The 23,055-nt window shown below is 42.0% G+C and overlaps 1 protein-coding gene across 10 annotated transcripts in view; it reads left to right on the forward strand.

Moving 5' to 3' along the window:
- Window positions 1-23,055, forward strand: part of TJP1 (tight junction protein 1) — a 159,863-nt gene that overhangs the window by 78,004 nt on the left and 58,804 nt on the right. The window contains exon 1 of one of the 10 annotated variants that reach the window (XM_071441680.1): window positions 12,234-12,726. The exons of the other annotated variants lie outside the window; for them this stretch is intronic. Coding sequence (XP_071297781.1) covers window positions 12,694-12,726 — 33 coding nt within the window. The 5' untranslated portion in view covers window positions 12,234-12,693. Of the gene's footprint in view, window positions 1-12,233; window positions 12,727-23,055 lie in introns of those variants that run through there. 10 annotated transcript variants of the gene reach the window in all.

The raw sequence follows: 23,055 nt of genomic DNA on the forward strand, positions 1-23,055 counted from the left end.
AAAGAAATACACTGGCTTTGAGGCCATTTACAAAGCAGGAGGAATGTGAGGCTAGTACAGTCCAGAATTTAACATCTGTATCCTGCTGCTGCTAAAATATGGGTGTAGTCACAGTTGTTTGCCCTTTCTTTACACAGTGGAGGTTATTAAACTCTCTGACAATAGAAACAGGTATGATTTAATAACAGCTGTTACCACAGACTGGACTCTGCCAGTTATGTTTGCATTGCATTTATATTTACAGAAACAAGTTTGTTCAGAAGAAAATTATCTGTCTGTGAATCTGTACTGACATCAAAGTATGTCTGTTAAGTACTTCTTCCATACATCAGAGAATGGAAATGGAAAGATAGATAGCATCAGAAAATTAAGTATTTGCTTAAAATATTAAAATAAATGTTAAAAATAGATAAACAAAATGATCAATTTCTGGAACATCTTATTATTGAAGGTGTTTTCATAATCAGCACCAACTTCTCCAGAGAACAAAAAGGGGAGAGGACAGATTCCACAATAACTGTGAGGTTGCTTATGGAGGTTACTACAATATTTGTCTTGCCCATTCCGTGCTTTGCTATGCAGTCAGAAACAGATTTCAGTGTTTTCAAGAGCTGTTCAAGCATAATTAGAGACTCACAATGAGTTGAATTCTCAGCTGGCGGCCTAGCAATTTGTTTTCATGCTGCAAGTCATTTAAGATTTATATAAGCATAACTTTTTGATGGAGTAAGGGGATATCCTCAATCCAAGAGTCCCTTATACCTCTATTTTTGTGCAGGATACAAAGCACTGTCCAGCTGGGTGGTGCCTTCTGCCCCTTGCTGTGGTAGAACCTTGGTAGCCGAGGTGCTGCTGTCTCAGAGGTAAACCCTGCAATATAATTGTAATAATGTTATGTAAGGGTGCATTTGTTTCATTTGCAATACACTGCAGCAACAGGGTCATTTCTAAAAATACTGGTGGTGCAGGGAGTGAGGCTGCTCCGCAGTTTGGGGCAGGTTTCCATGGCAGGGAGTGAGGCTGCTCCGCAGTTTGGGGCAGGTTTCCATGGCAGGAGCAGTGCAGGCAGTGAGGCTGCTCCGCAGTTTGGGGCAGGTTTCCATGGCAGGAGCAGGGCAGGGAGTGAGGCTGCTCCGCAGTTTGGGGCAGGTTTCCATGGCAGGCAGTGGGGCTGCTCCGGAGTTTGGGGCAGGTTTCCATGGCAGGAGCAGTGCAGGGAGTGAGGCTGCTCCGCAGTTTGGGGCAGGTTTCCATGGCAGGCAGTGAGGCTGCTCCGCAGTTTGGGGCAGGTTTCCATGGCAGGCAGTGAGGCTGCTCCGCAGTTTGGGGCAGGTTTCCATGGCAGGCAGTGAGGCTGCTCCGCAGTTTGGGGCAGGTTTCCATGGCAGGAGCGCTGCGGGAGCCGGGCTGGGGCTGAGCAGAGCTCGGGGCACAGCGCTGCCCGGGGCCTGCCCTCACTCACCACTCCTCGGCAGCTCCTTCGGGGCTATCGGCCCAGTCCTTGGGCTCAGGGTGGCAGCTCTGCCAGCTTTTCCTCAGCCAGCACAGACTGGGGAACCCCAGACCTATCTCCAGGTGCTTCCCTGCACACTGAGAGGGTTTGTCCGAGGGGTGCAGCCCACAGCTGAGTGCACGCTCTGAATGAACAAGAAATCGCTGCCAAACAACTGCAGATGCGTGACTTCTTCAAGTGGCTCTGTTTCCTTACACTCAAAGAGCCTTTTAATAAAGGACTGCATACCTTGGCTGAATTAATTTCAGTTTCACAAGCACCATCTTTTTAAAACAGGGAACATGCTGGTGCTTTAGAGTGCTATTTTTCATCCTGTCTGGAGAATAATAGAATGCTGGTAGGGCAGGATGTCCCCAGATGTACTGCTCACTGAGACTCTTCCTTTCTCTGTCCCTGCCTGCCGCACAATAGTGTATGGCTGGGGCACTGGCCATCCTCACTGCTGACACATGACACTCTCTGGAAGGAGAGTTGGAGGAGGGTCATGTAAGGACTATATTTGCCTTTTCAGTGCAGGCAGGAAGATGGAAAATAATAATTTTAATTTAAAAACAACATGAAGTTTATCTGCATATGTAACACATACATTGGAGAGACCTCAGCCAACTCATCCTTGAGACCAGTGGAATTGTTTTTGCAGTGGCATGCAAGAGGCTGTGATGTAGATAGCCTTCAGTTACACAATCAACTCTGTTCACTTAGAAACAAAATACTAATTTTAAAATGTAATATGATACCTAATGAAATTTTAATTTAAATTCAAATAGCAATGAGTTCCTAGTTCCTGTGCTCACCATCGAGCTCGAGTCATGACATTAAATCATGTTTTGATAAGATCTCATTACTTGTGTTGTATTATAAAGTACCAAGACATTGACATGTTCTGAAGGCTCATTCACCTTATTGCTCTCCTGGCTCTCAGGTTGTACAGGTTGTACAAGATGGGGCTTGTGCTGCTGCAGGGAAGCATCATTGTTCACACCCTTGTCTCTGGGCCTTTCCTGACCATGCATGGGTAAATCTGACCCTGCAGATATATGAGCAAAGGTTTTGCAAAGCTCACATTTTATCTGTTGGTTTTAATATAATGAGGGCAACAGCTACTGTAATATCTTGAGCCTTTGCAGATATAATAAACATTGTACATGATTTGTAATCCTTCTTGAATATGCTTCTGTAGGTAGAGATTTTTTCACTGATTTTCCCAAATGATCTAAGCATTCAGTGGTTACCTGTGTAATTTATTTCTGTGCCAAGAAGAATGAGTGTGTTAACTGCTCATGATGCAGCTCTGGCTGGGGAGCAGAGAGAGGAGGTTTCATGTGAGTTATGGCAACACTATAGTGTTCATGGGGGAAAAATGCCTCCACCTTCTTTCCTCTTCCATGTAAATCTCTGTCAAGCCCTGCTACCGCTTCCAGATTACAGGACTTTTAAAGAGAAATAATTAATTGTCTTCATAATCAGTTTGTCAGGGCTATTAAGGCCTGTTAATGCAGCCAGGGCAGTGATACAGTTAGAGAAAGAAAAAAGAGTAGGCTGGAAAAAAATTAGTCCATACTGTAAGACAAGTGTACAAAGAAAGTGTTTCTTCTAGTGAAGTAGTTTTGGATGCTTTCTGTGCTGACCTAGGGACTAGGCTTGTTCTTTCTTCTTTCTTCTTTTTCTTTTTCTTGACATGTATTATTCAGAAACCAGAGATGCCCATTTGTGAAAATAGCATATGGGTACCCTGAGAGAAATATTTAGAAGTAGTATGCAATCTACTTGTCCAGCAGTGCATGTCTAAAAAGCACAGTGCATGTATTTGATGTTAAATGTCAGTATGACACATAGCCAGGAAAGAGTCATAGGCTTGATTTCAAACTCTGTATTTATAATTGGGTCATAGGGAGAAAAATAAACAAGTCTGTTTTGAAGACTGCTGCTTCTAATGAGCTCTTGAAAAATACGGGAAAATGAATAAAGTTTCTGTGGAAGACCTTCTTTAAAACACTTCTTAAATTTATCATAAGAAATGGTATAAATCACTTCAGCATCTTGTTGTCAATTATCATATTTGTTCATCTTACAACAGAAGTCAGAATATTATGTGACTCATGGAAGTTTGCACACTTGGCAAAAATTGGTTTCTCCAGCTTTGAAAAGGCTTTCAGAAATATTTTCTAGTTAGGGAGCAAGTTTTATGGTGAGAAGCTGTATCTTTGATTAGATATAGCATAACATAGGCAATACTCACCAAGCTTTCACACAGAGGGATTGGGGGACTGCACACAGCCACACTGCCTGCACTTCACTGGGAAACTTGCTTTAATGCTTGTCCTTGCTTTACCTGCTTGGAGAATGAGAAGAATTTCAGTCCCTAGGCTCTTGCCTTAGCACTTTTCACAAGTATTATAACCTCACACATTTAAAAAGGGATGTGACAGTTGCAGTTTTTCAGCTGGCACATAGAGTTGAACTGACAGATGTGTAAAGAAAAGATTTAGCTAATGATATTGATATAATGTGGATTCTGTGAGGCCTAAACACTTAAATGAGAAACAGCCATCCAGCTGTGGTAAATAGAGCATTTGCCCTGTTAGCTTTGAGCTTTGCACTGTAAATATTTTTGCTTTGAATCCTTCTGTACTGACTGTATAGGTTTAGCTAAATTAAAGTATTGTTCTGGTTAGAGCCCCTGGGCTTCACTGTAATATAGGTTGTGGAATGTGTAGATATTCTAAAGGGATGGTTTCTCTGGTACTGAGACAGTCAGGAGAATTTCTGACTGTGTATTTTTTAGATTTCAAGTTGGAATTTGAGTAAAGATACACCTGTACTAATATATATTTATCTTGCCAAATACTAATGCTTCCTGGGTAATGCAACACCAGTTTTATCAGAACAGAGCTGAGCCCTGACAGTCCTGGAGATAGATGCTAACTGTGAGTTTCTCTGAAGAACTTCTGTTTTGGCAAATGTAAATCAGTTTACAGATCTGGTTGCAGTATAAGTGCCTAGAGAGCTGAACTGAATCTAATCTACTGAGAGAAAGAAGTGAAGTTTGGACTCTGTATCAGTATAGGCAGTGTGATGACTCATAAAAAGACCTCATTTAGTACTTCACATCTTATTGAACCTCTCATTTGCTGTGTTAACCATCCCCAGTATTACTCTGTGGTCAAAGCTTGGTTTTGTAAATTTTGAACTAAAATAATATTTTTTTTTTTTCTGAAAAATCTCCTACTGAAAATGCATTACAGGTTGCAGTTAATGGGAACAAGTGTAAAATGCCTGCATGCTTTTTGAAGGTTCTGAGTGATTCAGTAACAACTGGTTTCACTGTGCCTTTATACAGCCAATACTGTATAAATCTCCAAACTAAAAAAATGAGCATCTGAGAATTTCTTGCACATGCATGATGGCATATCATACAGGAGTACTGGAAAAATGTCATGCAATTATCCAAGCAGTGAAGCAAGCCCTCCTGTCTCAGATGAGGTACAGGTGCCCTACCTCTGTAAGGCAGAGGATGCCTTTTGCCCACAGAAATCTGCAGGCAAGGTGATCTCTGTGCTTGAAGTGTAGGTAAATGCTGTGTGAATGTAGATACATAGTGATGCTACCTTTGCCAGTACATTCAGCTTAAAAAGTCCCCGTCTTTGGCTACTTATTCCTGCCTCTGTGCTCTAAGGATAATTTTTAAAGTGCAGATATCCCCATACAGAGTTAGGAAGGTGCAGCTGTGGAGGGGGTGCCAGGGTGCCAGAGGAGGAACGAGTGGCCAAGTCACAGGAGCAGAATGTGGGGCTCCATCCCTGATTGCATGGGCTGGGACACACCAGAGCCTCAGAGCCAGCCCGTGACGTGCTTTCCTTTCCTGGCAACAACAGGTCAGGAAATAATGCAATATCCTTCCACACTAAGCACTTTCTGTTCTAGTAGCCTCTCCTGTAAATTGCCATGTTGAAACTGTTACATGCACTGAAAACTTTTTAACTTATTTTAAGAACTTGTAGCGACATTTATTTATTTATATAATTAAAAATACTATTATTAACCAAACTGTAACAGTTAAAGACGAAATAGGGCTGCAAACCATGTTGTCCCTGGGAGCTAAATTTTTCTATTGATTTCTATTGACAGAGCTAAAATATAATATCACAGATATCTATCTATCTATATATAAAAAATATCACAGATAACCAGATATCTACTTGCTACAGACTAAAAGTAACTGAAAAGCACTCAACTTTTAAATGGAAAGTATGTGGTGCTCAATGAATGTGTCTTAAATAAGATCCCTTGAGGGTTTAGTCTGAATTATTGAAATATGGAGTTAAAACTCATTAAACTATATTCTGCTGTAGTGTTTTAAACCAAAGTAATATTTTATGTACTCATGTCTCAGGCTTATATATTTTAGAATTATAATGATTTTGAAAGGGAGCCCCAGAAAACCATCTCAGACCAGTGGTGGCACTCCTGTGTGATATAATAACCCAATAATATATGGTTAAGAAACCTGCAGGGGGTACAAACAAGGTAACTTGAGTTTCTTCCAGTGACACAAACAGTGATCTTTCTTAACCGTTGTTTTTCTTTTAATAGTTTTTAATATTTGGAGGTAGAAACAAAAGCAAATACCAAGATGGAAAGGGTTCATAACCCCATGGGTGTGACCATCAGGAGCTTACTCACCTTACTTAGCTCCTCTAAACCTTACTGTGAAGTTGCTCTTGTAAAGCAGGTGCTACTGGGACAGAGCTACCACCTAAGGTAAAGATTACACTGGAATTAACTGGGTGTAATCTGGTGCTCCTACTTTTAAGCACAGTGCTAGTTCCTTGACTTGATGGATTTGTGCATGTGAATTTTAAAAGAATAGATGGAGTCTTGTACCGGTTGTAATAAGAAAGGCAAGAGGATAAAAATAAATTTGAGATTCTAAGAGACGAAAGCTGAGTGGCAATAAAAATAGATTATAGGTTATAAAGTTCAGTAATCTAAGTTTCTAAATTTTTTGCAATTATGCAATAAGGTCTTTTTGGTACGAAGAATTAAGAAGCAGATGAGCTCACACTTTTGCATCATTATCTATAAACACTTTTACCAGTGTAACAATATTCAGTATGTATTTTTGTGTTGAATGTAACGATTTTCATTACATATATTCATTTTCTGTATGCATGCCCTTCTCATTAGCAAGAATGAGTCATGATAATTTCCTGTAGTACTCATTGCAAGTCTGATATTTGTGCTCAAGAAACTGTAGAAGTGATCTCACCTTTCAAAACTATCTAGCTTAGAAAACCACACCTCCGCAACCTCCTCATCTTCTGTCCTCCTTATAGTGGTGACTCTATTTGGGTTTCAGAGAACAGTTTTGTCACTTGTATCTTGTGCAAAGGTTCCTGGAAAATTTCTGGGTTTGAATACAGAGTTGTTTGCCAGAAAGGTGATTCAATGAATCAGTTTTGTTAAGCTGACCCTGGACTGCCTTTGCAAATCACTTGGTGTTTGTAAGTAACAAAACCTGTGAGCTTTCAGTCCTCACTTTTACTTTCTAAAGTTGCCTGTGCAGTTAATCTTTGGTGCATGTTGCTTGTTGTCTGGGCAAGCACTTTTTAGGATGAACTGCTAGTCTTGCTTTGTAAAAGCTACATATGATAAATAAGAGTTCTAGAGCAGTGAGCATGTGTGGTGCTGTCTGCAGCGTGACTGTTCAGGGGCTGGAATCACATCAGCACTGAATTTGTGCCTGCTGAAATCTCACAGCTGTCTTTGATTATTTTAACAGTCCCTTCTCTACCAAATAAACCTGGAGAAAGTAGAACAGTTCCGAATATCTGACATTTTGACATCCAGTGGATGCTTAACAGTGAAGCATTTTGTAAAATCAGCCTTGATCAGCTGCAGTGCATTGAAGTTTACAGTCCCGTTCATAAAACGTCTGAGATGGGAAGTAGAATAGTTACATAACATTTCTGTAATGAATTTCTGTAATAAATTAGCTCTGCTGCCATGAAGCACAGCTAAAACTCACAGATTATATTTTCTTCAACAGTAGTCTCAGATTTTGTCACTACACAATTATACAGATGACAAAATTTCTCCAAACCATGGAGATGAGTTTCTTTTTATAAGGATATCCCAGAATGATAACCAAAGAGACTAGATTTCAGCTCTACAGTGATACATTCTTTAAGTATTTTAAGGCTGAAAATAGTGTTGCATTGCCACTGCAACCTACTTTTATTTCTATTTGTACATTTCCCATTTGCTTACAAGTTGAAGTGATATTCAGGCTGAACAGATAAAATGCCCTTGCACTGTGTTAAACCTAGTACTATTTTTAAGGTGTTTAAAAGGAAATAACAATGAGCTTAAACAACAGGAGTTAAGACAGGCCACCTGGATGAACGTGTTGGGTTTATTCCCATTTTGAGCAGGTCCAGCCTCTGAAGTGTACTTGAGGTATGTGCTTTAACCTCTTAATGAGAGGTGAAGTACAGATTTTGGGATTTTGTCTTTGTCCAGCTGTTCCAGTATGTGAGAGGCAGTGAATTACTGGAAGACTATTCCCTATATATTGAGCAATTGTCTGCAGTGTTTTCAGAAGAGGCACTGCAGTGATATACAGCCCTTTAAAGAGTCAGTAGGTATAGGAACAAAGCTTTAACTGTGTGGAAGTGGGAGGAAGATAAGATCATTACTAGGCATCATCACTACATAATTTTTTTCCTTAGGGACTTGATTCATTGAGACAGTGAAGTTCTGTGTAATTTTAAGGACATGGATTTCTCACAGCTTTCTGTAAACCACTTTTTTACGTCTTGAGGTAGAAACATCTACTTTCTTCTCTTGTGGTTTATATGGTGAACTCTAATTTTCTCTTCCTCTTTTTTTTTTCTTGAAGTGCTGAAATCATGTGTCAACTACAAATACAGAATGTACAATGTCAATTAAACTGCATGACATAATTGATAATATATTGGCCTATTTATAGCTAAGACTACTTCACAGGGCAGCAAAACTGTCTGCTATCTCTGAGAGATCTTCTGTGAATTGTTCCCTTTCTGAGCCACACACACCACAAAACCCACAGGAAGTTGTCTCTGTAGTGGCTGCGGTTCTGCAGTTTCCTTCTTCCCCATCTTTAAGTGGTCAAAACATTTCTTAAAAAGTTAAATCAACACAAAGCAGAGAACAGACTTCCTGTTCTGGTGGTGTAACAGATACCCATGCCCTCAGAAAGGAGGATTCACACATCTGACTGTCCTTCTGCGTCCTTTGAATCAATGTGGGGTTATGGTGTGAACTTATTAAATAATAGTTTTATTTTTAGGTTTCCTACCAAGAAAATATAATAGTACTTTTTTTAGACATCTCACAGTAGCAGTTATTTAAAGGATGAGCAAAGCACTTGCTTTTCTTCAACCCTTGACTTCTAAGACAATTTTCTATCTAAAGATAGGGGTTAAAGACAATCCTGTTTTCAGGACTTATATGGGTAGAATCAGAAATATGCTTTAAAATTCTGATCCCTTAGCTAACAGATGGGACTTGCTATATAACTGCATCTGACTGAATGTATTGTATATATAAGGCATATATATATATATATATACATACCTAAACACTAACACATGCATCTCTCTTGCTATATATCAATGTGTATATAAATATATAGACATCTGCTGTTTCATTGAAGATTTTTAAAGGGAACACATGAATACACTGGAATCCTAACAGTCTTAACAATATATCACTTGCTCTTTCAGACATGAATTTTGTAATATTTATTTAAAAATTTAAAATCCAAACAAGGTTAAATAGGACTATAAAATTTAAAGTTATTTACACTTAAGATAATAATTCTATGTTGACTTGGCCAACATTTGATTTGGCATTTTCAGTACTGTTGATGGTAGATCTGCTTGTGAGCAATTTGTTTATGAAGAGATGCAAAAATCCTCCTGAAGGAAGAATTTCAAAGGACTGCAACATGATTCTGCTATTGCTTTGTATAAAAACAAGCACAACCATTCATTAAAAAGAAATTGTATCTACTGAAAAATATATGCATTTTACCAATGCTAATAGAATAAGATAACATTTCTGGCTCCTCTAATTTGTATCAAGAGTAGAGATGAAGATTTAAATAACTGTTGGATGGAAAGAGAAGGGAGATGGTGAAGAGAGGGAAGGAAAAATTATAAAAAAGGGAAGGAAAAAAGGAGAAGAGAAGGGAGGGAAGGGAAGGGAAGGGAAGGGAAGGGAAGGGAAGGAAGGAAGGAAGGAAGGAAGGAAGGAAGGAAGGAAGGAAGGAAGGAAGGAAGGAAGGAAGGAAGGAAGGAAGGAAGGAAGGAAGGAAGGAAGGAAGGAAGGAAGGAAGGAAGGAAGGAAGGAAGGAAGGAAGGAAGGAAGGAAGGAATCTCCTTAGTTTCTGTGGGCTAAAAGAGTTATGCATATCCAGCTGTTTTGAACCCCTAGCAGAAGTCCTTCCTTGTTAAATGGTCTTCCTCCTTGTTAAATTTAGAGTATGCATTGATAGCATTTTCTCATCCAACATATGATACAAAAATGGTGCCTCTACCTTTGCTTTCTTTGCTTAATATTTTTCTTTCACCTTTTTATTCATTCTCCATCTTTCTCCTAACATTTTAATAAGTGCTTTTCTTTCCCATGGTCCTTCTCCCTCATTGTAGGGAATCCATCTGCACCTCTGTGTGCATGCCTTCCGTCCTCTTTCATTCCCTTGTCTCATTTTGGTTGATCATCTTTACCTTTTGTTTGCAGCCTGTCCTCCCCAGCCTGTAGGTCTTGTCCACTCTCCCCAGAACTATTCAAGGAGAAAAAGATGAAAGGGAGGGATTATTTTACCCTACAGTTTATCAGGTCATCCTCCCCTGAGTTTCTTTTCATGCAGTCTCCACACCTTGAAATCTTCCCCCTCCTTCCTGTTGTGATCTCAGCCTTTTCCTTCCTGCCTCCTCTGGTGAATTCTCTGACAGTGAAGCATGTGGGCATAAAACCCGTCACATTCCGCCTTCTGCGGGTGTAGATAGAGTTTAAAAAAATAATCGGAGGCTTAGTTACATCTAGCAATGAACAAATAAAAGATGTGCTGTGGTCTTTTCGTGGCGGGAGGCCGCGCTGCAGCACGGGGAGCTGCCGTGGGGCTCCGGGGGAAGGAGGGAGCCCAGCCGGGTGTCCGGGCACGCCGGGAGCAGGCCGGTGTCAGAAAGCCGGGGACGGTGCTGACAGAGCCTGGAGCCCTCAGGCTGTCCCGGTGTGCGCCGCGGAGAGCTCCCGGTGCCTCTCCCGGTGGAGGAGCTGGCCCTTCCCCCGAATTCAGACTGCTGCCTTGGGAATTTGATTCAGCTATTTCCTGGAATATGAATTTGTTTATTTTCAAAAGAGAACAAACGTAAAACTCGTACGGTAGCTTTGGGTAGGGCGTTTCTTGGTGGAAGAGTGATTCGGATCGTTGAATTATCACCTCTTTTTAAGAATTTCAGTATTTCTGGAGGTTGCATGGAGCACAAAAGCAGCTGGTGGCACATAAATTGTACAACTGCAAGAAAATCTGGCCCTGATACCATGGCTTTTACTGCCATGTATATCTCAGGAAATGTTTGCAGAGTGCAAAGTACTCCCATTTCGGTTTGAGATTTTTCTCACCTACTTTTTCTTCACTGGAACCTTATGTACCTGATTAGTCATGACACTTGGGCTCTTATCTAATTCTAAAGAGTAAATTAATCAACATCATAAAGTATGGACTGTAGTGATATGGGTAATAACCAGTGTGCCATCTTTTCAGTGGGGTTTGAAGCACTTTAATGGGTGATGCTTCTGGAAGTCACTTGGTTAACTAATGACTTGGCCCTACAAAATCTGGGAGTGTGCTCAGCTTTCTGTGGCATGAGCCATCTCGAAAGTCAGAACTCCAGCTGCATTTTCAGACAGCTTCATCGTGCATGGGTTGGGCATCCAACGCCCAAAAGTAAAATAACATTTTAAAAAGCCTTTCCTTTTAATGGAAAAAAAAATTGCAGTATTTCTCTTAGTGCTTAAGTAAATACTTACTTTGTAAAAGGCACTCTAAAATACTGGGAAAAGTTTATTTTTCAAAGCCACAGGCAGCAGTGTCATGGTGCTATAGGAAATGCTAAGGTTATGCAGTCACCACCTTAAAGCAAAGCAAATCTCCCAAGTTGTTTTCTTTTTGTGTCTTTATTGCTTTTATCTCAAGAACAAGATGTACAATTAAGGAACTCGAAAACTAACGTCCCGCCCCTTCAAACAATGGGCAAACGCAAAAGCAGGTTTGAGCCCGCGCTGATCGACATCCCAGCTCTGCGGCCGGCTCTAGCGGGGCGGGAATTCCGTGAGCGCTGCAGGACCGCGTGCGGCGGAGAGCGCGGCCCCGGGCCCGGCCGAGCCCCCGCCGCCGCCCGGTCCCGCGGCCCCGCAGCGCTCGGGGCGGTCCCGGTGCCGGTCCCGGCCTGCTCCGCTCCCCGCGTTCAAACGCCCCCCGCGCTCCCATAGGCTGCGCCGGCCCGGCCGCGCTCGGCCCCCGCCGCCCCGACCATGGCGCGGGGGGAGCCCGGCGGCCAGCGAGCCCCGCGGGCGGCCCTCACCGCGCCGCGCCCGGCAGAGCCCGCGGGGCCGGGACCTGCCGCTCCGCCGCCGCCGCTCCGCCGCCGTCCAGGGGTCCTGATGCTGCGGCAAAGCGGGGGCAGGCGGCGGCGGGGCGGGCAGTCCCCCCGCGGCGGGATGGGCCGTGCCGGCAGTCGGACATGTCGGTGGCTGCGCGGGGGGAGAGGCACGAGGCGGGCGGGCGGCGCGGCCGCTGAGCGGGCGGGCCCGGGGGCAGCGCGGCCGCTCCCGCGTTCCGTGCCCCGGCGGCGGAACCCGGCCCCGGCGCGCCAGGCGCCGCGGGAGAGAGACCACACTTTTATCAAACTTGAGCCTTCGCTCCCCTTCCTCTTTCTTCCTCTCTCCCTCCTCCCCCGTCCCCGCCCCTTCCCTGCCGTCCTCCTCTTCCTCCTCCCCCCCGCGCCCTGGGATGTTTATTCGGGCGGCTGCGTGAGGCGCGGGCGGCGGCGGCGCCGAGTTTCTCTCCCCCGGCCTGAAGAGTTGCAGGCGCGCACACGCTCGCCCGGCTCCGGGGGAGAGAAGGAAACAAAATGTCTGCCAGGGCCGCAGCGGCTTCCACGAAGGTAAGGCTCGGCCCCGGGGCGGCCGCGTTCCCTGCCCGCTCCGATCCTGCGGTACCCCCGGCGCGGTTTTCCCATTGCCCCGCCGAGCCCGCACCGCGGTGGCCGCGGCTTTACCCCCGCCCGCGCTGAGGGCACGGGCTAGCGCCGACCGAGGAGGTGGGCGAGGCGGGCCGGAGCCTCCCGGCCGCCTTCCCCGCAGAGCTTCCCTCCTGCCTGCTGGGAGGGGCGCGCAGGTGGTCCGCACCCCCCTGGCCCGGGCCGCCGCCCCGGTCCCGCCCGGCCGCCCACCTGTTGGACGTGCGGGCCCCGGCCCCGGCCCCGGGATGGCTGCGGCAGCCGGGCCCTGCCCCCGGGAGAAGCCCCCGCGCTCCCGCCGGTGCGCTGGCCGTGCCCTTTTGTTCCAGGCTGGAGCCGGCTAGCAATTAGGAAAGGTTCAACCGGGAGAGTCCAGTAGTGCAGGATTTTTTTCTGTGGCCGCTGAATCAGTCGGGCATGATTGTTGCTGACATACGGTAAACAGCTTTGGGGCGGCAGTAATCCGTCAGAAACTTGTGCCGGTCCTCCACCTGATCCGTAGGTGTTGCCGGTGCAGGTGCACGTTGCGGGGTGTGTACTCTGACCTCCCCCGGCTGCGCGGCGGTGAGTAATGCCGAGCGGCCCCGGGGCTCAGAGGTGGAGCTAGAAACGCTCAACAGGTTATTTCTCCTTCGCGTAAAATTAAAGGTTTGCTTTGAAACTAGTTTGAATTTGAATTTCGAACTCATTTTTAGCTTGTGGTGCCTGAGTCGTTGCTCCGGCTTAAGCGCGACGAGTTCCCGTCGTGTGTGCTGGCCGGTGTTACCGGAGCTCGGCTTAGTGGTGTTTGCTTTCGAGTGAAACTGCGTGGTTTCGGTCTGATGTCACTTGCTGGTATGCACTTACTCAGAAGCGGTATTCTACAGGCTGAAGTAAAATGTACACCTTGCCGTGTTAGTACCGAAAAACTTCGGCGCTCGAGATACTAAGTAACAAACTTACTCCAGTTGTACGATACTGTTAGCTGGAGATTCACCACCTCCAGGGTCTTCCTTCGGAGGTGTGTTCGAGGCAGCCTCAGATTCCAGAGTGGAATTTAAAAAATTTAAAAGCTAATGTTGACTACTGAGTTTCATGGCTTGTTTTAAGTATGCTTCCGGAGGTATTGTGTTACATTTTATCATATAGACGAACACATTTCAACAATAAATGTTTGTTGTTGGAAAAGTAACCTATTTTAGGTAATATAGCATACTCCTGCTATCACCTAGCTATGGAGATAGATAGATAAAACATACTTTTTAGCACTTTACAAATACATTTATATTAACAACAAATAGGAGTTGAAGATAAATGTTGTCTTGAATAGTGTTGTGTTAGAATTCTGCTTTGTGAGGGATTGTGAGAAATTGCATCAACTTAAATTTTGCAGATTTTTTTGTTGTTGTTGTAAAATCGGGGTACAAAAGTCTCATTTCTGGCTCAAAATGCTCTCTTAAAATACAGCTATTTTGTGAGGCTGTGGAAAAATATTGCCTTCCACACATGCATGTACTGTCTTGAAGTGTTTTTCTATTTTTAAATACAGAAGTGTATTTAAAGTTGCAGAAGGGTACAGAAAGTGTATCTGTTTTGGCTGTGGGCTGGTGTACAGACTGTGTTAATTGGAAGTTGTATCTTGCCATAGCAGTTATTTGAAACTCCTCCTGCTCATGGTCATATCACATTGGCCCTTGGAGCTTGCATACATGCATACAGTATCAGCCAAACTAATTATACTGAAAGGTATGTTAATTTAAGAATGTTGCAAAATATAGTCTCACTGGGGTTTAACTCTTCACTGGGATGCTTTCAGATTTATGGAAGTCAAGTAATTGAAATAGCATCTCTTTCTCAGGAAAAACCTCATTTTGTAGGTCCTGTGACTGTTAGAGTAAATTCTTAATCTGTGATAGCTTTTTGTCAAAATTATTTCTTACCTTTTTACCTTGATCACAGAAATGTCTTTGAAGACTAAAATCCGATGCATACAGCTCATATGAGTTTTGTTGCCAAAACAGAGATGCTTTCAGTCAGTGGATATTGTTAATTGTATTTCAATCATTAGTTCCTGGGCTGTTCTCCATGTAGTTTTAATAGTCATAGACAAGGAGATTTAGAAGTGTTTTGGAAATACTTGAATATTGGGGGATTTCTGTGTTCACAGTCCAGATCTTGTTTCCTTTAGTTACCCCTTTGGGCATGGGATCTGGTTTCTCATTTTTGGGGTTGTAATGCATTAAATGATGAATGGTTTTCTCTCAACATTTACTTAATATACTTTTGAGCTCTGTATCCATATCCACAGTTACTGTGTCACAGTTGACTGGACAAAACCTAAAAAAAAGAAAAGAGAAAAAAAATATTTTTGATTAGCTGAATAATTTTTATTTGTACATGAGATAATCTTGGCTGCTGTGATTGATTATGTTACACCCTACTATCCACAGTCTTTCACAAACAGTTTCACTGCCCTTCAGTTTAGATTACTTACCTTTTTCCCCTGCTATGCTGTATAAGAATGTGGTTTTATTAAGGTGTTATGTGCTTGTTGTAGCTGTTGGTAATATGCAATAGAAAATGGTGGGGAAATGAAGACTGGCTGGAAGTTTAATCTGGTTGTGCCTGTTGCTGCAAAATTTGAGGGGCCTAATCTCTTCTGCTGTCTTTTTGAACTGTACTCATGGATACTGTGGGAATGACTGTCAGGGTCCTAGTAATGGGATGAAAACTTTCTTTTTGCCTTTAAGTTGGAGACTGTAATATAGTCCACATTGGTCAAAAAACCCAAACCAAACAAAGAAAAAAATCACCCTGAAAAGGGACAACTTATTCAATCCCTGAGCCTTTTTGAATGCTGAACCTGAGTTCTCGAGACTCCCCTCTAATTTAAAATAGATTCAGGAAGAGTATTTCAGTCTTTCACCTCAGTCTTGTAACTAATTGAATTTTGGTTGTTTTAACTGGTTTTCTAGCTCCAGGCATGTATCTGTTTACAACCCCTTGAATCAGGAGCTGAGAACACGGCTGTGTTAATGGTTCAAGACATGCTGATTGCAAGGACTCCTTGGTTTTCTGTTTTAGGGGCAATGACCTGTGGTTTTCATAATTGGGGTTAGCATTGTACCCTAAATCTTACTTGGAAACACCAATGGATTTGTTTCTTGTAGAGCATATATGTTCAAATGTTTTTAATTCAATCTGTGAGGTAGCTAATTTTGGAGCAGTATTTTATTTTTCCCATGTAAGTCTGTATATGGGCACTGTAAAGTTAGATAGTTCTTCTTTGGTCATTTGTGAGACTCTTCAACTGTAACAACAAAAAGAAATAAATATATAGCAAACATATATGGGAAAGTATCTGAGAATTCAGTTTAACTTAAGAATTTGCCTCCTATATAGAACCTTTAAAATACTGCATTTAATTTTGCTAGTTTTTCTGTAAGTTGTATTTGGAACTTAGGAAATACTAATACTGGTAGGTATTTTTCAAAGAATAATTTATATGAGTAGCTTGTATTTCAGGCTTGGATTTTCTTGAATCCATTGTTCCAGTTAGGACTATCAGTAATTTCAATTACCAGATGATACTCAAGGTGCATTTTCCAGTGTGACTTTGGCTGCAGTGTGAGAGGAGCTGCAAGCTCCACACTCTGTAGGTCATTATGAAGTGAATGCTGGAGTTTGCTTCTGGTTCAATGTGCAGTGTAAAGATTACTGTAATGTAAACAGAGCTGAAATCTGACGGTGCCTGGCAACTGGCTCCACCTTTGTAGAGTAGAAAATCAGTAAGGCCTTATCAGTGACCAGCTAGCTAATCTTTGTGTCAAGGAAAACCTCTAGAAATGGGTTACTGTACATCATAGGTATTCTAAGATGCACATTATGCTGCTACTTAGGTTCTATGAGAGTAGGTGTGTCTGTGCTAAAAAAGGCTCAAAATATAGTATTTTGAATTTGTTCTTGAAGTCAGGAGTGGTTATTGAGCTTGACTATATGTCTGTGTTCACACTGCAATGTACCATTGTTGTCAAAACCTTCTGGGAACTCGTGAAAATACTTGGCTTTTAACTACTCAGCATAAGGTACTGAGTTGGAAACAGAACTGTAACTAGTTGACTACTCAAGCTCTGAATTGTGCTAAATATGTTGGGTCTATTCCTTGAAATGCTGTGCAAAATTATTGTCTATCTCAGGTCAAAGCACTCATCTGAAGGCTTTGTATCAAAGTTGAAGTTCTCACCAAGTACTGAAGTGTTCACCCATTTTTTTGCCAATGAGCTTTCAGTGTGAAATAAGATCCTCCTTTCTGTTTTCTTCTCCTGTCCTCTGTACCTTGTGGAAAGGCCTTGTCTTGTGTACACACTGGAGTGGCAGGGGAAAATCTGATTAGTCACAGTGTGGGGGGAGTAAAGCCATGGACATGTCCATTTCAAAATTAATAGGCCCAACATTTGGTTTGTATCACTGTCAAATTCTACGTGTCAGTTTGAGTTAAGGGATAACCAAAGATAGTATTTGAAACAAATGCTTTTATTGTTTTTGTTATGGGTTCAAAAAGACATTTGTCATTTATATCCCCACAAGTATTTCTGTGTTATCATGGTATGAATACAACAGAAATTAATATCAAACTATGCCCAGTGTTTTCTCAGGCAAATATATTACTAATGACTTCTTCACTGAATGTACTGATTAAGCAAACAGCCGTAGGGAAGTCTTAAAATGAATTCCATGATTCTGTGCAGTGTATTTATGCTGAGTCCAAAAAGTCCTGAAATGAAAACACTGTCTTGTCTTATAATTATGCTATTTTAGGGACAGATTATTCAAATATGTGCTGTACAGTCATAAATAGTAGGGGTGCTCTTGTTTCAGGGCTGTGATGTGCTCGAGTGAAGGATCTGAGGAAATGGAGGGACACGTTCAGCTGAGTATTTAAGGTCCAGCGTGGATCCCTTGGAGGCTGCAGAGTAACAAGTGCTGCTGGGGCCACAAGTGTGGTGGCTTGTCCAGGGACAGTGGTGTCTGCTTGGTTATCCATGGGCTTTTCCTGCTGTGGTGTACTCTCAGACAGCTCCTTAAGCCCCAAGCTCTGTGGACTCTGTGGGCTATGTAGATGGGCTACTGCAGGGTTGGAGAGCCTGCCCCAGTGTGTGCAGGACTGGGAACCTGCCTTATGTTTACTCTTCCTGACTCTGTAGGATTTTCAGTAGTTCTTTAGAGGTCTTTCCTGCATTTGCACATCAGCATTTATTTAGACACTTGGAAAAATTAACTGTATTGTTGGTGCTAAAAACTTATATATTGGCTGTACATTAAAAAAGTATTTATTTTCTCAAGAGTATTTGGTAATCTCTAATAGGATTCTTGTTTCCTAATCCATTATAAACAGATGTTCTTCCCTTTTGTGGTGGGGGAGGGCAGCCTAAACTCAGTAAGATGACAGCAGTAGGGAGTGTTGCATTGGAGAAGTTCACATTCTTAGGAGAAGTGGGCAAATGTGACCTTTTTGGCCTATATAGCTCATCAGAAGGTGTATGGTTAACTTCCCATAGCAGAGGAAGCAACAACAGAACTTGGTATGGCTCTGATGGCCTTTTTGTTTCCCCACCCCCACATATCCAAAGCACTGATATGCTGAAAATAGAAATTGAGCAGAAGTCGGCAGTTTGTTTGATTTGTAGTTCCCAAGGCTTTTCCCAGTAAGGCCAGCACTGCAGAGCAGCCTTCTGTCTTCATCACGTTTGCCTTTTACATTTGACTTCTTCTTAGGAACTTAATTCTAAAATCTTCCCCCACCCCTCCTAAAAAGGCAGTAATTAGTTTTCAGCTTGTGATCCTTTGGGACTGTTTGGGCAGTTCCTTGCCTAGTTTGAATGGGCTCCAGTAACAGTGTCTTCCCCTCTGCCCCACTGGGTCAGCAATCACTTTAACAGATGGCCCCCTTCTCTAGATCCAGCTTAAAAATTTTCTTGTAAATATTAAATGGACCTGTTCCAGCCATTTACACTTTGAGCTGGTGACTGTTTCTTAGGATGTATCCAGATGGGAGATGGAATGAGCAAGGTGCTTGGAGACTTGTTAATACACTTCAGAGCATATGGTCAAGCCTTTGGACACGGCTCTGGGAGGCGAGTTTGTTGGGCTGAAATAACATCCCCTGCCCTTTCCTGCAAACCCTCTTGGGTCTCTTTCTTCAGACAGCCATGGTGCTCCTGCAGCAGCATTAATGCCTTAGTTATAGTCACCATCAATTCAATAACACAAAAATTAATAAGAAGTAACTTGTGGCTGCAGAGACACTGCTCAATTTTTCAAGTTAATTAAAAGGAAGTAATAACCTTAAATTATAACCAGAAGCAGTAGCATAATGAAACAGGACAGATTGTGAAATTTGAGCAATGATGTCAGTTTTTCTATTACTTAAATTACAGCAGTGGTGACATGACTTTGACAAAGGACTGACTGGGCACATATTGCTATAAAAAGGTGTATAAAAACATATTTAAAGGTAAAAAAAAAAGAGAAAAAGAAAAAACCAAAACAAAGAGTATGTACACAGATGCTTTCAGCTTCATTGAAAATATAATAGGTGTAAATTATGTAATCTAAAGATTTATTGGTTTCAGTAGATCTTTTAGAATTGGAATGACTGTAGCTGTAAAGCTCTAGAAGTAACTTTGAGGTGCTGCTTGACAACGTGATATCAGTTAATTAGTTAGTTGTAATTTGCATGGAATCAGGATAGTACCTGGGGCTAATTCTGCCAATTATTGTTTATCTGAACAAATTCCAAGACTGTAATAAATACGTAATTCATGTTCATTTTGGATGACTGGTTTCCCCAGAACTGAATTTGGGAGAAGGCCAGATCATGTTAACCCTCTCATCACAGGATGGTTGTTTAAAAACTTCCTTATGTCACTTGACCCAGCATTGTTCCTACATCTTATTTGGAAAAAATGCCCCTTTGCCCATGAATGCCTTCACATGAATTTGTTTCTCAGCACAGTGTTAGGTGACAGGGGTACTGACTTTTCCTGTAAACTTGGACTCCTGAAATATTTTTTTCAGTGGGTATTAAGATCTTAGAGCCAAGCTTAAAGGCATGGCTTTCTGACAAAAGAACTTGTGTTTCCTTCAGGATTGAAATTAAGTTGTGGAAAGTGTTTGGCCATTGCATACAGGATAAACCTCTCTGTTAATAACCCAGCTATGTAAGAATGGAAATTCCTGGAGTCTAATCTCATGAGAGAACTAAGTGCACTTGCATTTTGACTGGGTTTTGTTTTCTATGGAAAATGTAGGCTGGATTAATATTCCTAAAGCTGGGAGCATTTAGCTAGGAAGTACAAGAAAGGAATACAGGTTTACAGAAACAGTGGTGATGGCTTGAATGAAGAACATGTTTCATCTGAATCAGAGTGCTGTAGAAGCACTCTGTGGGGTTATTTTTTTCCAATGCTCTGTGGTTTGTTTATTGTTGGTAGTTCAATGGTAAATCCACCCTAGAACGGCCCAGGAAAGTGCTGAGTCTCAAATGAGAGGATCTGTTGTTTAAATTGTTTGAATACCAATGCTAACATAAAAGGTTTTCTTACTTGTTGTGTTTATTTGCAATCAGTAAATGTCTCTCTCTTGGGAAGGTGTGTAAGGAATAGCAAGGAGCCAGTGGTTGAGAGTTACTGAGATAGTTTCTCCTTTAGAATGACCACTGGTGTTGGATTTTTTTTTCCTTCCTGCATGATGAGGGCACCTTTTAAGTCAGTTGCGTTATTGGTAATACTAGTATTGTCTTTCTGGCTGTAAACTTAGTTTGGTTTACAGTAATGTGAGATTTATGTCCTGCACTCAAAGCTGTGCTAGCATTGTAGTTTAAACAGCCAGGAGATGCCTTTTAAACATAAATGTGATATTTCTGCAGCGTGTGTTTCACTAGCCTGAACTTCTGACTGCATTTATTAGCTCCATTAAAAAAAAAAAATCACCATGCCTTAAAAGCACTTTAGACAAAAGCAGTGTCAGAGAAATATTGCATAGCTTTTTTTCTTTCTTCTTTATGATGAAATGAAAATTGAGAAGTTTTGCCTTGCTCTTTGTGTTTGGTTTTTGTCCCTCGTGTGTGAATGCTGGAATTCACCTCCAGTGAAGCAGTAGGGCTGGGTGTGTTGGTAGTTGCTGCAGTGGAAGCAGATGGTGCTGGAGGTGTGCAGCACAAGGGGAGCTGGGGGCTGCCAGGACAGATCCGTGCAGGAGCCCTGGGTGGGCTTGGTGGCTGCATTCTGTGCTTTGGGGCACCACACAACACCTCCATCAGAGCGGGTTGAAATAGTTTTGACTGTGCCTGATTAGGCTGTTTGGCATCCAAATGGCAGCATTTTTAATCTTGTGAGGGACATGGACCGGTAGATCTGATTTTGCTTTTCTATTTCTAGAAAAATCTGTTGTTAAAGTCAATGATTGGCCTATGAGTAAATTGCTTGGGATGTTTATAGCTGGCAACAATAATTTTTCTTCTCTCCAACAGAAAGTACTGGTTTTCAACTGGAACTAAACCCTTACTATGAAAAGTACATTTTGCTTGTTTCACCTTTTAACTTCCAGAACAGGACCTTTGAATTTACTCAGTAGTAGTTGCAGTCTTGCTGTATTTAAAATTAGTTTTGTAGGAAGTATCTTTAAACGTTTTGGGACACTTGTTAAGAAATTTTAAAAAAACCTTCAAAGATATTTATACTTGATAAACTACTATAGATGGTTACAAATCTTTGTCAATCGTTTTCCCTCTATCAGAAGAGCAGACTTTGATGTTTTAAAAACAATCCTTTTTTAAATTCGTACATTATTCTGAGTTTTCTGGATATGCTTACAGTGTAGAGGTTAGTATGTAGCTGACCAAAACATAATACCTAAAATCTGTCTTTACTGTCCTAGCCCTTCAAGCAATGTAATTATGTTGCTTCCAAGTGATAAGCCAAGGCAATTTACAGATTACTGGAATGCTTGAAAACACTGACCTTTCAGGTCACTCCGAGCACTCCTATTATGCAGAGATTGCTGTGGCACTGTTGTAATGTGCTGGCCTGTCACATGCTGACTAACTTGCAGAAAGCTTTGATGCAGCTGTTTTAAAAATGCTTTTGCTGACTGATAGGCACTTAGGCTACTGCCTGTGAACAAAGCCAGCTCTCATTCCATGCTTTTCGCCCCCATTTTCTATAACAACACTTCTTCCCTGCTGACTACACACACAGTTATCCGGGCCCAAGTGTTGACTTGTCTCCGTTTAAATTGTATTTGTGTTAATTTTCACTTCAAAACTAGTCACGTGTGTGAGAGATGCGGTTTGTGTGGTTTATTCAGAGCTGCTGCAAACAAGCAGCCTTGAAAAGTTCATGCGGTGGCTTTAAAGAGTGGGTGGATTAGGGAGAAGAAAGTGTGTGTGACTGGGCAGAGCAGGGATTAAACAACAATGGTCCTTTGAGTACAGTGCAAAGTCGTTTACTGCAATGTAGCATCTATCCTATAGTTCGAGCTCTAATGTCTTTTCTTGAATTGCTCTGAAGAATAAGAGGAATTTGACAAATGTTTTCTTTTAGTGTCTGGTGCTTAATGGGCTTCACACATGGTGATTATGCCAGTACCTTCTTTAGTATGAAGACACAGGACTAGAACAGGAATAGAGATTAAGCTGACTTGATTTTTTGTTTACTGTCTTTACTTTTATTTAGTTTTATTAATATTTGTTAGATCAGGTAGTGCCTGAATTGCAGAGATCATGGGAAGAGGAGAAATAAGTACAAAAGAATAAAATCTTTAATTCCAGTAGCCTGGTGAGACTTAGAAGGATAAATTGTTTTTTATTTCTTCCACAAAACACAGAGAATCCATATTCTGTTTGAAAATAAGGTGCTGGGTGTTTATGGTAGGTAGGCTTCTAAACCAAGACTCTACATAAGAAGCACGATAGCCTAGTGCCTATGAAGGCAAGTTTAGCAATTCACAATTTAATCCTTGTTCCCAGGGAATATGTGTATATTTCATATATTCTATTGGTTGTCTCTGTCTCAGGTTCTAAGCCTGGTAGAGTTCAGTGCATTTGGATCAAAAGCTAAGCATCTCTGTTCTGTTCTGCTGAGAGGTAGAAAATAAAGAGGTAATATCTGATGGGTACTGTATGTATCATGTATGGCATTTGATATAATCCTGAGCTTCTGTTGTACAGCATGGCATCATTGTCCCCTTGTTTGTGGGGAGTGTGACATCAGGAAT

This window comes from Agelaius tricolor, unplaced genomic scaffold (assembly GCF_023055355.1).
Source record: "Agelaius tricolor isolate 1412-34295 unplaced genomic scaffold, bAgeTri1.0.p SCAF_16, whole genome shotgun sequence".
NCBI lineage: Eukaryota > Metazoa > Chordata > Aves > Passeriformes > Icteridae > Agelaius > Agelaius tricolor.